This window comes from Mustela putorius, unplaced genomic scaffold (genome assembly GCF_011764305.1).
Source record: "Mustela putorius furo isolate JIRA1106 unplaced genomic scaffold, ASM1176430v1.1 tig00003909_pilon_pilon_pilon, whole genome shotgun sequence".
In the NCBI taxonomy this organism is placed as follows: domain Eukaryota; kingdom Metazoa; phylum Chordata; class Mammalia; order Carnivora; family Mustelidae; genus Mustela; species Mustela putorius.
The window spans coordinates 5,940,751-5,957,023 of NW_025422057.1; the positions used below are offsets into that span (position 1 = coordinate 5,940,751).

The following is a 16,273-nucleotide window of genomic DNA, read 5'->3' on the forward strand; positions in this document are numbered from 1 at the left end:
GGAAGTATTCTTCTGTGTTCCTTTTTTTTTTTTTTTTTAAAGAAACCACAATACTGTCATCTGAGAAACAGATCCGTGACTGGGCAGCCAGATATGTTGGAAGTATGTTTGTCTTTTCTCTGCCCAAAGTCTGTCCAGAGAAGTGAAGTAATGGTCTGGGTCGGGTGCCCTGTGCCCAGGACAGCTTGGACACTCAGCGGTTACAGAGGTATATCCAGGGGAGAAGAGCTGTGTTAGCTGAGCACGGATATGTGTTGTCATGGCTCTGATGCCAACAGCCTTTTAAAAGAGCACCAAGCAGGTCATCCACTGGGAAGGCTGGTGGCTTATGAGCTCTGAACTTTTCCTAAATGTAGTGGGTCCTGGCTTCCATCAGATAAGAGCCAGCTCAGCACCCCCGTCGTGGTTTTTAACCAGTTGTACAGTTTGAGTCTGGGATGCTCGTTAAAGGCCTCTATTAGTCATGACCTAGGGTGCTAGTTTGCCATGTATGGTGTTAGCTAACGAAATCAACAAGGTATTTCCCGTCACCCCGTGGTACAACGATGGCAGGAACCAATATCCCCAGCCATGTTCTGACTCAACCACTTAAGTGCTCGTGGAAAATTAGCTGTTAGAATTAGCCAAACTCTTCATAAACCTGGAGGCTGCAGTTGAATAGGAATTAAGGCACCATGAAAACTGCTCCTTTACCCCTGGAGGGCCCACGTGGAGGAGGCAAGTAGTTCAGAGGCCCAGCTGTGGGAATATTGATCGGTGTGGCCTCTGTCCTGGAGAGAAATCCATCACTGGCCCATTGTCCCTGGGGTCTGCTCTTTGGTTCTTCCCTGGGGGTTCTCGAAGGCATTAGGTGAAAATGCAAAACGCTTCCAGATATTAAAAAAAAAAATTGCTAATCAGGTAAGTTTTGAGAGAATAGCTCCTGGGAATCAGAAGTATTCACCTTGAGTATTACAAGGACTTCTTATTGTGGTTGCTTTTAAAAAAAGAAAAAAAAAGTGGGGGAGAAGAGAATACTTCCTACGAAGAACACAGCGACGGGAGTTCAGATGGGACTTATGGTTTCATTTTACAGTTTCACATTTTACAGCCCTTCGCTGCCCCAAAGATCCGTTCTTTTCAACCAGATCTCTCACAGACATCGGTGCCTGTTGGTGCTGGCAGAAATCTGTGGCTTTTTCGGGATCTCTGTGACTCAGCCTCGGGGACGTGAGCAGGCAAGGGCAGCGGGCCGTCCCGGGAACGAGGGTGTGCTTTCCCTGACCGTGGCTCTGAGCACGCGGCTTCACAGCCAGTAGGCCCTTTTTAAAAAAAAAAAAAAAAGAGCAAGACCTTCATTTCAGAACCACAGCCTGTTGCTCAGCAAGAAAGTCTGAGGAGTTCAGTGGCTGGTGGAGAGAATTCGAGAAAGCGAGGGGTCTTTTCCCCTTGCCATAGGTCACTCCTGGCATCTCTCTCTTGGCACTGAGGCGATGGAAATTTGCAGAGCAGAACTGTCTTTGAGTAAGCAGAAAGGAACAAATTTGATCTAACACACATTCTATGAGCTTGGTTCAACGCAGGTCAGTTTTTAAGAGCGCCCAGCTGGCCAATCTGCGCGTCTGCCTGGGAGCTGGCTGGCCGGCTTCCTCTGGGGCCAAGAAAATCCCCTCTTTCGCCTCAGAGCAATTAATAAAAGTTCCTCACCGAGCAGTGTGGGTGAGGAAGACAGGCTGAGCAGCCTCCAGCTTTCTGCGGAAGAGCTTACGGGTCATCAGACCTGCAGCGTGGCCGGACTCCCCGCCTGGGGCTCCGCGGAAGGTGCCGGGTCCCACCAGCCGCCGCCTCAGACTCCCGCTGCGGTGGGGGGGCTCCGCGCGCACCGGAGTCATTTCGTTTTCCACTTAAAGCTCTATGTCCATGGAGGAAGAGGTGTTTTGATTTGGTGGTTCCGAATCTGGCTCACCTTTTTTTTTTTTTTAATATTAAAAATTGAGAAACTGATCTTTGAAGATTAAAAATAAAAAGCAATTTATTCGCTCCACAGTATGAACAAAAAGCCAGATCTGTTCTAGGTGATGGAACCTTTAAGTATCTTTTATCTGTTAGGTTTCATGTGGTTTTGGTGGTGGTAGGGTTTGTTTTGGGAGGTAGGAAGACACGCCTCCCACCCTAAAAAACCAGCAAATCGGTAATGACTGTATTGTCTATGAACATCTTTGATGTATTTTTCTCATTCTTGATTATTAGGTTCCTTCAAAAAATGTTTATTGAGAGGCACCTGGGTGGCTTAGTCAGTCAAGCGTCTGCCTTCGGCTCGGGTCATGATCCCAGGGTTCTGGGGTCAGGGCCCGCTCGGCCTTTCTGCTCAGCAAAGAGCCTGTTTTCCCCTTCTCCCTGCTCGTGCTCTCTTGCCATCTCATTCTTTCTCAGATAAATAAATAAAATCTTTTAAAAAATGTTTATTGGATACCTGTTAGGGTGTAGGCCCTAGTCTAAGGCTGAAGACACAGAGGGAATCAGAGAGTTGGGCCACTGTCCTAATGAAGGAGGCATAACGTCAAGCAAGTCATAGAGCCAATTAGCAGGGAAGGGCAGTGAGCATTATGGGAACAGGGCAGGTCCCTGCCAGAGGGGCTACGAGAAGAACCAGATGTGGAAAGGGGCAGGCAGAGAAGGCTGCTCCAGAAAATGTCATTCAGGGCGAGGGTTACTATTAGCTGGCCAAGCAGGGAAAGAGGGAAGAATGTTCCAGAGCAAGATAAGAAGGGCGGAGGCCTTGAAAAACCAAAGGAAGGCCCCAGAGCGTTAGTGAGGTGAGCTGGGCCTGGGGACCGGGAGGCGGGTCCCGGCCACGTGCCAGGATTTCTACTGCCCTCCAGGCTCTGTCAGAAGGGAGTATAGGCTTTTAAGTGGAAGAATGACATGATCTGATTTTTGTTTTAAAAATTTGACTCTGGCTGTTGTGTGGAAAGGGATGGGGACGGAACAAGAGTGAAAATAGGAGTGTGGTGTCGGAGCCGTCGTGGAAGACTGAGCCCGGGAAGAGGGTGACCTGGATCTGGGAGCCGGGGGAGAGTGAGACAGAAGCTCGTGAGTTTATGAATCCTAATAGTTGCTCCCATCTATCGAGCACATAATCTAGGCCAGGCATGTGTGTAAGCATTTAGTATATATTGTCTTCGCAAGAACTTTAGGAAGTAGGTCCTATTATCCCCATGTTAGAGGAGGAAACTGTAATACAACACAGGTCAAATGTTATCCCCAAGGTCACAAAGAAGAAAGAAGTGGAACCAGGTTTGCCCTTAACCACTGTTACCACACTGCTGTCAGCAATGTATTTTGAGGGTAGATTTGTCTCCTGGTCTGAATTTGTATTACTCAAAAATATATTAGCCAAAGCATCCTGCAAATATTGACTGGAAGCCTTTTGGGAGCCAGGAACTAGGCGGGAGACAGGACCTCCAAAGTCAATAAGAAGGACCCGCCCCAACCCTTGTAGCACTTGGAGGCACTTCCCTTGGCTTTCCTCTCCTTGCACACCGTATTTGGTTGTTCCATTGGGTCCTGCCTTCCTTAAAATCATTCGCCAAGACTTTTGTTGGGCTGGAGGAGATAGAAGCATGCGTGTTTTTCCATGTGCAGGTGATGGCCAAAGGCTGAGGATAAGGTGTGACAGCATCTAGGAACCGCACTCAATGTCTACTCGATCCCCCGTGACCTTGGACAAACTTCTCAACACCTCTGAGCCTCAGTTTCTACGTTTATGAAATGGTCACAGTAAAGATTTAAAGAGCCACTTGTTAGAACATGTCCTGCCCCATCACAGACCGTGTGGATGCTTGGGGAGTTGCAGCCATAAATACCACTGGCATTATAGGGCACGATGGGCAATCTGGACATGAGTCAAGACTGACTTTATTTCGGGTGTCAAACCTCCTCGACTGTTTTCAGATGATGTCTAGCACCAACAAAAAAATATAAATGGGCTTCATTCTTCATTCACTTACCTTACAGAACTTTTCACCTTTCCGTATGGACTAGTGACAACCTTTCCTAGGCCAGTACACATAAAACAGGAAATTATTCTTCAGACTAGAGGTGAACAGAACCCTGATTCATACTTCCCCCTAATTCCTCCTTTCATTTCAAATCTGTAGCAGTAAACGGGAAATAGACCCAAACTACAATTCCTTTTTTGGAATTGTAGTTTGGATCTACAGAACAAACTAACTACAAACTAACAAAACAAACTACAATTATTTTCAGAGTCAGGAATTGGCATATTAAATGGAATGTCCCTTGAAAGAAAGATGACCAGTAAAGGCAAATGAAAGCATAGCAATATGATCTTGGGCTCTGAAGTCAGACAGTCTGCCCGGTTCCGGCTGGGCAACCCTAGAACACGTCACTGAACCGCTACATGATCCTAGTTTCCTCATCTCAAAACAGGAATCGGCCCACTAGGATTGTTGTAAAAATTAAATAATGCATCTAAAGTGCTTTAGCTTAGTAGGAGTTCAAACGAATGTTAGCTACTGCTTCTGCTGTCACAACCAACTTAGTTTTCAAAAGAAGAAAAAATTTTAAAACTTTAAAAAAATTAGCTTTTTTACCTGTGTGGGCAGAAATGTTCGAAGGGGACCATGTAAGCTAACTTAAGAAATCTATTCTTGCAATCTTATCTGAAAAATGTGACTAAGTGTCTTTATTTACCTTCAGAATGGATGGTTTGCTGGGTTTCCAACTTTTCCTATTTAACAACCTATTTTTCTTAAAAAAAAAAAAAAAGGTTAATTAAACTGGGGGCACCCAAGTGGCTCAGTGGGCTAAGTGTCTGCTTTTGGCTTGGGTTGTGATCCCAGGGTCCTGGGATCGAGCCCTGCATCTGGCTCTCTGCTCAGAGGGGAGCCTCTTTCTCCCTCTCCTTCAGCCTGCACTCTGCCTATTTGTATTCCTTTCTCTGTGTCAAATGAATAAATAAAATCTTTTTTAAAAATATGTTAATTAAGCTTGATAAATCTCATGCTATGAAGACAGTCCTATCCCATCAAGAACCACCCCAAGCAGTTAATAAGCCCACATTCAAAATACATTGAGGGACGCCTGAGCCGCTCAGCCAGTAAGCATCCAAATCTTGACTTCGTCTCAGGTCACGATCTCGGGGTCCTGGGGTCGAGCCCCATGTCAGGCTCCATGCTCAATGAGGAGTCTGCTTGAGATTCTCTCTCTCCCTCTCTCTTTGCCCTTCCCCTCCCCCACTGCTCCTCTCTAAAATAAGTAAATAAATCTCTATTTTTTAAAAGATTTTACTTAGTTATCTGATAGAGAGACAGAGAGAGAGATCACAAGTAGGCAGAGAGGCAGGCAGAGAGAGAGAGGGAAGCAGGCTCCCAGCTGAGCAGAGAGCCCGAAGCAGGGCTCCATCCCAGGACCCTGGGATTATGACCTGAGCCAAAGGCAAAGGCTTAACCCACTGAGCCATCTGGGCACCCCATAAATAAATCTTTAAGAAACAAAGACCCACTGGAACCACAGGTAGCCACGTAATAGAGGAGAAGAGTAGCCTGACAACTCTTCCAGCCCAAGTAGAATGAAGCTGGGGAGCAGCAGCGGCAGGTGCCCTTCATCCTTCCCCTGCGCTTGTGTCTCACCTGGAAGCCACGCCTCCCTCCATCCTTGCACACGTCTCTGCCGAGTCTACAGCCGTCCCTGGTAGCTCATGTAATCCATTCACTCTGTGGGTGGATGGCGTCATCTGTGATGGGAATCACATACCTCAGAGTCAATGCCCCATGATTTGACCCAAAAGTCTGTGTATTTGTAACAAAATGGAAGCAGTACATTAAGGATTATTTTGCAAGGAACTTAATTGTCCCTTACAGTTTCTGAAATGCTGTCTCAACAGTTTTATTTATTATAGTTAGTGAAACTAAATGAGAAAGAGCTGGGGAAAGGGATTTTTTTATTATTATTACTCTAGGGGGAAAACGTTGCTTAATCATTCTGAGTATTTTTGCAAATAGAGAATAACAAAAGAACATCCGATGTAAATGCTTCTTTGTTCTTACAGTTGTACAGCTAGAAATAGTTAGGATCCCAAATACCAAAATTATAACCAAAAATAATTTGAATTTTGTAGCTAAATTGAATGAAGTGCTATGAGAAACAGCATAAGCCCCATTTTGTAGGGTGGAAACAATTATTTCAGGAGAAGATACAATATGATTTGCTGCTGCTTATTTTTCAAACCTTAAGAATCGTGTGCTGAGATTTCTTCCTGGCAAAGCAGGGTTGACCATAGTTAGGATGAGGGGGAATTTGGAGCCAAAGAGAACCAAGTTCAGTCTCCACTGGTGTGGCTGTGTGGCTTTGGACAAGTCCCTTAACCTTTCTGTGTGTTAACGTCCCTACACTACAGGGTCTCTGCCAACATAAAGTTCTTGATGAGCGAACATCAGCAGGGAGATGGCACTGCTGGTGAAGATGACAGTCATGAATGGCCATGCTGATGGGGCTTTTCTTCCTTTCACTCCCCAAATCAAGAACTGAGAGCATCATTTGTTTGCCAGGATGACTTTTCCTACAAGGAAAACAAAAAGCCTAAGTATTTGCAAGGACGAGGCTCTGAAGGACGTTCGAGCAGAGCTGAGACAGAAGATGGCAGGTCTTGGATTCTTTTTCTTGGTTTTCATTTTCCATCTCTTGCTTCATACCTCAGTGCACTGTCTTTATCAAGAATTATTCAGTTGTCTGATCTCTCCACCAAAGAGTCCAGAAGAGCCAAGGCTATGAGCATGGGGAGTCCCGTGACTCCAGCCACCGTGGGGTTTTCACTGAAGACTAGAAGGAGTTCTTTCCATGTCTGAAATATCCAGTCTGGGTACATATTGGTTTTCCTCTCGATCTTTTCTATTTACTTAGCTCTGGTTGAGGAATAGATCATTTTCAATAAAGGATATTCATTTTAGTAACTGGGAAGATCCTGATCATGGTTTTTAATTATGGTTTCTATTACGTGTTATATCCTGTTGAAGCTCCAGATGGTTTATTCCTCATAAGAACGTATTCAGAGCTGTATTTTCAAATTCTTGTAAAGAAAACCATTACCCAAATTTATATATGAATCATTTGGTAATTTGCAGAATAATAACTTGTAGCAAAGTAAATCTTCAGCAAAAGACCGAGTTGGGTGCTATGAATACCAAACGGGTTTGCTAGAGAGACCGCAAGTGCGTGTGCGATTTAACTGCAGAATGTCTGTGGTGCCTGCGAGTGCAGCCCACACAAGAGCTGTCTTGTGATGCTTTCGCATGACTATGCTGCACACCATAATTAAACCCTTAAACCGTATGTATAGTCTTCAAAGAAATAATAGAAAAAAGTTGACGTGTCATCAGCGGGTTTTTCATGTTCTAAATAATTGATGCCAATCTCTTAGATTCTCTTCCCTCATTTAAGTGGTCCTGAAATTGAAATTGGTGACAAGTTGTCAGGATTGGTCTTGATGACGTGACGGCATTTAGAGTTCTTGAAATAACAAGGGAGTGAGTGTGACTGTCCCTCACCCCAGACCCCCTCCAAGATCAGTTACCACAATTTAGAGCCATTTTTCTTTTCTTTTTCATTGATCCAATTAGTCTAAACACATTCTGTCCAAATGGGTTTCTTCTCTGTTCTAATGATTCTGTGTTTGCCACCGTTTATTTATTAAGTACTTCCGGTGTGCTAGGCTTTATGCTAGCTTAGGGATATAGTTTCTGCCCTTTAGCTCAACCCAAAGTGGGAGAACACGAGTCACCGAGAAACAAAGCTGAGCAAGGAAAGGCCCCTAACAGAGTCCCGGCGGAACACCGGAGAGATGTTATTGGAGGAAGGACGGAGAAAGTGATTCCAGAAATAAAAATAAGCAGGTGTTTCTTACTGCTCTCTTATGCTTTGGGGAATAAAATGTGCCATTTTGCTGAAATTCATATTATTCAAACTACAGAATTAAATTATATAATAGTAAATTTAGAGTGGAATCATTTCAATCCTAACTTAAAAAGGCAATTTTGGGGTAATTTTTAAACTTTCAATATACAAATCATTTCAGAAAGGTAAGACATTTTATAAGATCACTATATCACAGTGCTCTAATGTAAATCATAAGTGATCATTTCTAGCCAGATATACCCAAAGACTTTGAACTCAGAAAATAGAGTGCTTGGCTGGAAAATACAAGATTATACCCGTTCTCCGATCAACAGAGCATGTGCTGTCTAGGTGTTTCCATCTCCATCTTGGCTCCCAACCACTTCCTAAACCTTAGACTCAGGGAGTCAGCTGCTGGGGGGACATGCACGACCATGACTTGACATGGTCAAGACAGACCTCACTGTCTCCTTTCCCTCCTGCATGAACTACCCATCTCACTGGTCAACTCAAGTTCCTAATTCTGTGCCCTTGTCTGAATTTCCCATCCTCAAGTCTCATATCTTGGTCTGCTCATTGGTTTGATGGCTCACACTAGCTTCCTGCTGCCTTTGTTTCTTTCTTTCTTTTTTTTTCCCCCACGCCAAGTGTGGAGCCCAGTGTGGGGCTTGAACTCCCAACTCCGAGACCAAGACCTGAGCTAAAATCAAGAATCGAATGCTTGATTGACTGAGCCCCCAGGCGCCCTGTTGCTTTCCCCCAGTGGTATGTACATGGCTGTCAGAGTGACCTTTTTCTCCAAAGCTTGTGTCTGCTCAGATCACAGCCACTTGTAATGGCTCTCCGTTGCATGGAATAAAGTCAGCAACACTTGCAACTTGTAGGATTCGTCCCCAGCCTGCCCCTCGGAGCACAGGTGTCTCCCTACTACAGACTCTCCACCCCAGCCCCTGCAACTCCACAAAGCCGCTTCCTGTGCCCATCCCCCACTAGCACGCGCCTCCTGTGCTCTCTGTGCCCTTGCGAATGTGGCTGCCCGTATCTCCACTCGTCTCTTCCTCATTCCTCTCCATTTCCCAGGTCACTACCCTCTCGCGACTTGATTTCCTCCTCCCCATCTTCCCTGCGGTACCACCTCCCTCAGGCTGGCTTCTGGGTTGGAAGCCTTTCCTGGAGCTCCCCCAGTGCTTTGGGCGTTATCTCCCATCACCCAGCTCTCATCACTCTCTGGGTCTGTCCTTCACCAGATGGTGAGTTTGAGGGCGGTCTCATTCCCGATGTCCGGCACAGTACATATTAAATGCGAATATTGAGGAATCACTTATAATAGCAAAACGTATGGAAAATACCAAAATCAACTCCTGGCATTTTATTTTCTGGTGTAGGGAAGAACAGAATTCCATGTTAGATCAGTTCATCTAACAACCAGAGAAAAGGAACATTCTCATGAAATTATGCATTCGCCTTCTGTTTTCATTTGCTGACACAGAGCATGCATCTAATTGGATTTTCTCCTTGGGGAAATCTAAGGGGAATGGGCCCATTGCTATTGCATTTCCAATATGGCCATCGTCCTACTGTCTCTCTGTTTTCTCAAGGGACCTTTGACTTCTAGCCCTTTTAAATTAGACACACATCTTAGAAAGCCTCGAGTGAGCACATTCTCAGTTTTAGCTATGGTTCCTCAGGAAGTCATGGTCGCTAAGAAAGACATGAAACACAAACACCTGGGTTGGGTGGGGGTAGCCCTAGGCAAAACGACTGCCTGCAGCAGCCTCCTGAAATCCAGTCATTCGCCCGCCCGGCCAGCCGTCCGTCCGTCTCTTTTTCCCTTTGACACGCGCTTATCCAGCGCTCAGCCCAGCACCTGCGGCCGGTCCGTGCGCCGTCTCCAGGGCGGCCTGTGAAGACAGTGCCCCATAGTGGTTAAAAGCGCAGGTTCGCACCAAAACCAGGTGTGCTCCTGGGTGGGTCACTTAAACTCCCAGTGTCTCAGTTTCCTTGTTTAAATTGGGGTAAAAATGGGATCGAAACCACAGAGCCAGATACTAGGCACTATCAGGATTCAATGAGGTGCATATAGAGGGCTTGGCACAGGGCCTGGACCGGGGGACATAGACAAGTAAGGAAACCAGAGGCGTTCTTTGATGTGGGGAGTGGTGAGGATGGAGGCCACTTCCAGGGAGATGGTCAGGAAAGAACCCCCGGCAAGACGCTGAACTAATACCCGAACGATGAAAAGGAGCCAGCCCCGTGAAAAATCACGTGGAGGATGGTTCAGGCACAGAGCAGGACAAATACAAAGGCCCTAAGTGGAAGAGGGTGTGAAATGTTCTAGAACATGCCAGGAAGCAGCATTGCCTGGGGTAGACTGAGTCACAAGCAGTCACGGTGTGTCGGGGGGTAAGGTGAGAACTTGGGAGAGCGTGGAAGGCATGGGGGGGAGGCATTTCTGGCTTTAAGCGGGGGAGTGCATGACCCCAAAGTGGGCTCGGGACTGGCCCATCACTGCCCTCAGCTCCTCGCAGCCTGAGGGAAGCATGAGGTGGACGGTCCGGCGACGAGAGGAGGTCAGCACAGAGAGTGGGATGGGTCCGATTGTGCAGCGTGTGGCCCAGGGACACCCAGTTCCTCGAGCCCCATGTGGAAGCAAAGACCCATGGCTTGAGCATTGCAGAGGGGCCCAGAGGCCATGCCAGCTGGCAGCCCTCCATCTCCTATCCCTCCCTCATGGGAAACTGAGGCATGAGCCGGTCCCGCCCCCCCGAGCTCAGGGCGCCGGCCACGCCTGTGGAGCCTGAGCGTCTGCTCTGTGTGCCGCCCTCCCTTTGAGAAGGTTAACAACCACGGTGCTGTCCCTGCACCGGCACCGGCGCTCCAGGCCATTTCTTTCCCAGATTCTATGAGAAAAAACTCAGAAAGGAGGGTCATCCCTGTCCTAGCTTCAGGGGACATGCTTGGGCACGACTCAGCAGCCAGCTCTCCCTCTTTCAATAAAGGGAACCGCAGTGACACAGTTCAGAGCTCAGAGTACGACTGAGGTGGTATTTCCGTTTAAGTGACATCAGGACAATAAGGAAATGCAGTAGCATTTTAAAAAATTCTTTATATAAATTCAATTTAGTTAACATGGTATTAGTTTCAGGAATACAATTTAATGACTCATCAGTTGTGTATGACACCCAGGGCTCATTCCATCACGTGCCTCCTTCGTGCCCAGCCCCCAGGGACCCCATCCCCCACCCATCTCCCCTACAAGCCCCCAGTTTGTTCCCTGGAGTTCAGCACCTCTTATGGCTTGCCACCCCCATTTCATCTTATTTTATTTTTCCTTCCCTTCCTCTACGTTCCTCTGTTTTGTTTCTTAAATCCCACACATGAGTGAAATCATATGGTATTTGTCTTTCTCTGACTGGTTTATTTCCCTTAGCACAATGCCCTCTAGTTCCATTCACATCGTGGCAAATGGCAAGATTTCATCCTTTTTGATGGCTGAGTCATATTCCGTGGCGTAATACACCTCATCTTCTCAATCCATTCGTCTCTCGCCACAGTGTGGCTATTGTGGGCACTGCTGCTGTCATCACTGGGGTACAGGTGCACCTTTGAATCGGTACATTTGTATCCTTTGGATAAATACCTAGTAGTGCAATGAAGCAGTAGGTTTTTAAAGAGAGAAGTTGTTCATGGGCCTTTGTATTACTGTAAGGAGTCACGTTTTAAAAACCTTACAATTAATCTTTCTGCTGGTATACCCCCAAATCTCTCTGGTCCCCAAGACTGTTTCATAGACTGCTGTCTATGAAAAGCTCATCTTCTCCAATTCCTGGCCTTCCTGGCAGATTTTCCATGTCTCTCATACATGAAGTGAGTCTTCTCCTTGGACATTCATTCAAACCAGCTTTCGGTTAGAAAGCCTTAAAATTATATCTCTTTGGATTAAAAATCCCCTCTCTGCAAATTCCTATGTGTGTGACTCCTCTTAGCATTAGGTTCCTTCAAAATAGGGATCTGGAATTACTAAAATACTAACCAATGTAAGCAGAATAATAAAATGATGAGCAAACAGTAAATAATGTAAGTAATAATAAAATAACTTGAATTATATTATGTTTTTCTTTTTCTCCTCTCTCTGTGACTTGGAGCCAACCAAGCCCCTCCCTCACCAGGAGCACTAGGCTGCTACAGGCCCGATCTGAGGCCGGCTGGGCTCCTCCTCACTCACGCCTGTGCTCTAAGCATCTTCCCCCTGACTCCCGAGGCTTTGCTCTGCCTCCTCTCCATCCCCATTTCTCCAGCCCATCCCTTTAGATAACGCTCTCCCCTCAAGCCCCTGCCTCTTGACTTCACATCCCATGTCTCTGCTTCCCTTCAGAACTATACTCTGGAAAGATTCATTGACCTTTGCTGTCCCCATGCCCTCGGCCTCCCCTACAGCTCCTGGTCTAGGCCACCAGCCTCCCACAGCTCCCCCACCTGTCGCTGCCCATCCCAGCAGGGCTGCAGTCTCCCTGGCAGTGAGCCTGTCCAGAGGGTCCTCTGACAGCTCACAGGAGGGATACTTAGAGGATGAGGACTTGAGACCAAAAGCAGCAGGGGGTTAACCTCGCCCAGCATGATCTGTGCAGAGTAGGGGGTGGGGAGTCGGGGGGGGGGGGGGACGTACAGAAGGATCCACGTACCTTTGTCAGTGAGTGTGAGAGATCGTCTGTTTTGTGTTTTGGGCACACACTTCTCCAACATTCACTGGTAAGTAGAGCACAAATCAGACCACTCTATGGGTTTCACTGATTGAGGCTGGGCCTATCCTAAATATGTCAAAATTCACGTGGAACAGGGAGATTGCTTTCAGTTCTGGGCGTGGCTGTGAGAGAAGCTGGGGAGACGCACTGTGAGGAAGTGTTCCTCATCTGTTGCGTCCACAGCTTCTGACTTCTGTCTCTTCCCTGTTTGTCTCTTCCCCGTTTGCTCTGGTTGCAAACCCCAACTCGAGCCGGCTGAACCCAAGGGCAGGGCTTTACCGGGGAAGGGGAGAGACAGTGTCGGTCCCCGCACACCTGGAAAGCCTTCCCCTTTCTCCGCTTTGCCAGAGCCGAGTGATGGCTTGGTCCCCTGGGCAGGATCCTCAGAAAGCAGGGGACCCGGCTGAGGGAAGCCCAGTGAGTGGATTGCTGGAGTTTTGCGAACAAGGAGGTGAGACTGCTCCCCAGAGGCCCCGCTTCTGGCATGCTGTAGGGAAGTTTCCCGAATGGCTCACTTGGATCCCAGGTTTATCTCTGGACGGGAAGTGGAGTGACTCCCAGCACAACCAATGGGGCGAAGTGCATTTTCTGAAGGCTGGGGGGCAGGGAGACAGCCCCCCCCCCCGCCGGCAGGCACCGCACCTCCTGCAAAGTCCAGTACACACGACAGTGCTCAATCCTCATCACCCCAGCAGGTACCACCCAGGCTCCATGTACACGGACCCTTCCCCGTCTGGCACCGGCTGGGCTGGGCGGATTTCAGACCGCAGGTCTCCTGGCCTTGCCGACCCCCACCTGGAATCCCCCTGTCCTCCCACGCCTCCTTTGTCTGGGCGGCCGCAGCGTCAGGGCGTCAGGCTTCCTGTGCCAACTCTCCTGCGGCCGCACCCCTGCCATGTTGCGTTCACCCGGTGAGACTGCCTGCCTCTGCGGCAGCCCTTCCCACGCTGGGTGGTGTCTCCTCTGTCACCCACCAGGCCACCGTGTTCTTATTTACCGATGTACCCTCACAGCTAGCACAGCACCTCGCACACAGGAGGCGTACAGGGACTATCTGTCACAGTTCTGTTGAAAAAGAATAAAATAGCGCATATTACAAAAGAAATCGCTAAATAATTGAAAACCTAAAGAAACTCAGGCTTTACTCTCATCGATGAAGATCTAGCAGACCACGTACAATTTTAGTTAGGATAAAGAGGGCTTTTTCTCTGCCTTTCATTTATCTTAAAAATTCAATATTTCAGTGTGTCCGAAATCATTTTTCCTCAGCCTCTGTAGCAACGCTTTGAGCATTTCATTGTTGCTCTGAACTCTTCTTCTCTTCTTTGACATGTTCCCATCAATAGCTGTTTCTCTCGCCCCAGGAGGTATCAGCAGGCGCAGTATTGTGGACCCAGCATTATTTTCCCAACAGGTGGTGCCGCCATTGATTCTAGATGGGAGAGCCTGCTGGCTGCCAGGCAGGTTAAGTCCCCCAGGCTGGAAATCTGCACGTGTGATTTGCAGAAGAGTGTGTGTTCTGTGCACCTTCCCGCTGCGTGTGCACATGTGTGCTTCTGTTCCTGGGGATACACATGCCTGGGAGTGTTTGGGAGGAATGAGGTAAGAGAGTGAGGGCTCCCCGTGTCGTGTGCACATGTTGTTCCGAGCACATGTCTGGATCCCCCTGTCTGGGTCTCCTGACTCCTTCCTGCATAGGTGGAAGGTCCTTTGGGACTGCATTGGGTCATCTGTGAAATGAGGATGGGCCAGATGCCAGCCGCCCTGTGGCCTAGAAACTCACAAGCAACATACCAGTACGATGCTACACTCATCTTTTCCTGTTGTTTTTATTTTTCCACAGAGGTCTCATTGCCAGCAGTTTCACAGAAACTCATTATCTGCAAGATGGTACTGACATCTCCCTCAGTCGAAATCACACGGTAAGTCCAGCAAGTAGACCCCCGTGATCTTGCGCTATCCAATCTGGGTTTGCACTTCGCAGCTCTTTCCTCCTAGCAAAGTCACACGCCCGGATTCTTCACTTAGATCCCACCAAGAGCCTGTGCACCACTCAGGGTTTGGGCACTGCGTCCCAGCTCCAGGAAAGCTTGGCCTTGGCCAGCTTTGTGCCAGGAAAGGCCTATGAGGTGTTGCTGTCCTTGAAACCACCTTCTTACTCACCAGGGGGAATGCTCAGTTAGGCAAACCCTTTCTAGAAAGCCTCGCTTAAGTTCAAGGTGGCTTGAAAAGCCTAAGTTCGAGGTAGCCTGGGCTGAACTTCACTGTGTTACACTTTAAGTGTCTTCAAGACATTCAAAGGAAAATTGATTCTAGTGAACCTATAAATGTATCCTACTTATTAGAAATGTAACCTACCTCTTATAAGTGTATCTACCATAAATAAAGGTATAAGCCATTTATTTATATAAACGATAAATCCTCCATAAACAATATGGTTCTATATCATGATTCTTACTATAATATGACCTTTATCACCTTTTAGCTTCCCTGGTATTTGGAGTTTTACATGTAACTGAGACAAGAGGCTACTTCTATCTGATCCTTTAACAAGTGCTTCCTGGGTACCCTCTGTGCTCGCTCAGCCTGTGTGTGTGAGTATAGGGATTTAAAGAGAGTTGAAGCCTTCTGAGAACTAGGAAAATTACTTTTAAAAAAATCTGGATATTTGTTTTAAAAAGAAAGCTTAGAGGAAGGCTTTACATTTGCATTGAATTGTTGTCAAGCAGCCCCGAGTAGCGAGTAGCGGCAGGGATCTCTCCCTTCTGTGAACGATGCCAAGGCTTGTTTTCTTTATCACATGTTTGGCACAAAGCAAGTACAAATTGATACCTTCAGACTCATAGCAATTTGGTGGAATGACCTGATACTGACCTTCCAGCCCGAAGAAAGCACATAGAAGTCCTGGATAAAATATAGCCATCTATGAACTTTTTTTGAAACCTGGTCAAGCTTAAAAGAGAATCCTAGAAACCCCTGGAGGCAGAAATAAGGAGGGGACATGAGCTCGGAGCAGTAGGTTGGTGAGTTGTGGCGACCTGTGCTTGGAATTTGGGGCAAGAGAAGTGGGAGCACCTACAGCTGAGAGTCCCACAGAAGCTGGGCCCCAGAGAGATGCTTCCTCTGTGAAAAAGGGAAAAAGAAAAACTCTGGTCCAGAGAAGGGACAACAAAGAGAATTGTCTCAGGGTATCCCGAATTGAAGAAAATGCCCATAAAAAATAGAGAAATTAAAACCCCAGCTAGCCTTGTAAGTATATGTTTGTGGTGCAGTGGACTAGTGTCTCATTTCTAATACCTGTATGGAAATGTAGTTCCCAGTCAATATATTGACCTCAAAAATACAATGGAATCAGTTAGGCTACAATTGGCCCCACATTAGCAATCTGGGGTCCCCTGGGCTGAAGCCACCCAAAATAATTCTGTAGAGATATTTCTACAGCTCAGACCACGAGACCCCAAAACCAAAGAACAATGATGAGTCCCAAATCAAAATTACAAAACACACAGTGAGAAAAACCTCTGTAAGTGAGCACTGGTGAACAAGAGTAGCAAGAGAATCGGCACCTCTGACAATGCAAGATAATGGAGAAATCAGAGAAAATGCTAAGTATTTTAAAGACAACAGAATAGGCCTAA

The 16,273-nt window shown here is 47.1% G+C and overlaps 1 protein-coding gene across 1 annotated transcript in view; it reads left to right on the forward strand.

Moving 5' to 3' along the window:
* The window catches only part of ADAM12 (ADAM metallopeptidase domain 12), a 337,607-nt gene that overhangs the window by 195,800 nt on the left and 125,534 nt on the right, over positions 1–16,273 (forward strand). The window contains exon 4 of the mRNA XM_045068602.1: positions 14,479–14,557. Coding sequence (XP_044924537.1) covers positions 14,479–14,557 — 79 coding nt within the window. The remainder of the gene's footprint in view (positions 1–14,478; positions 14,558–16,273) is intronic.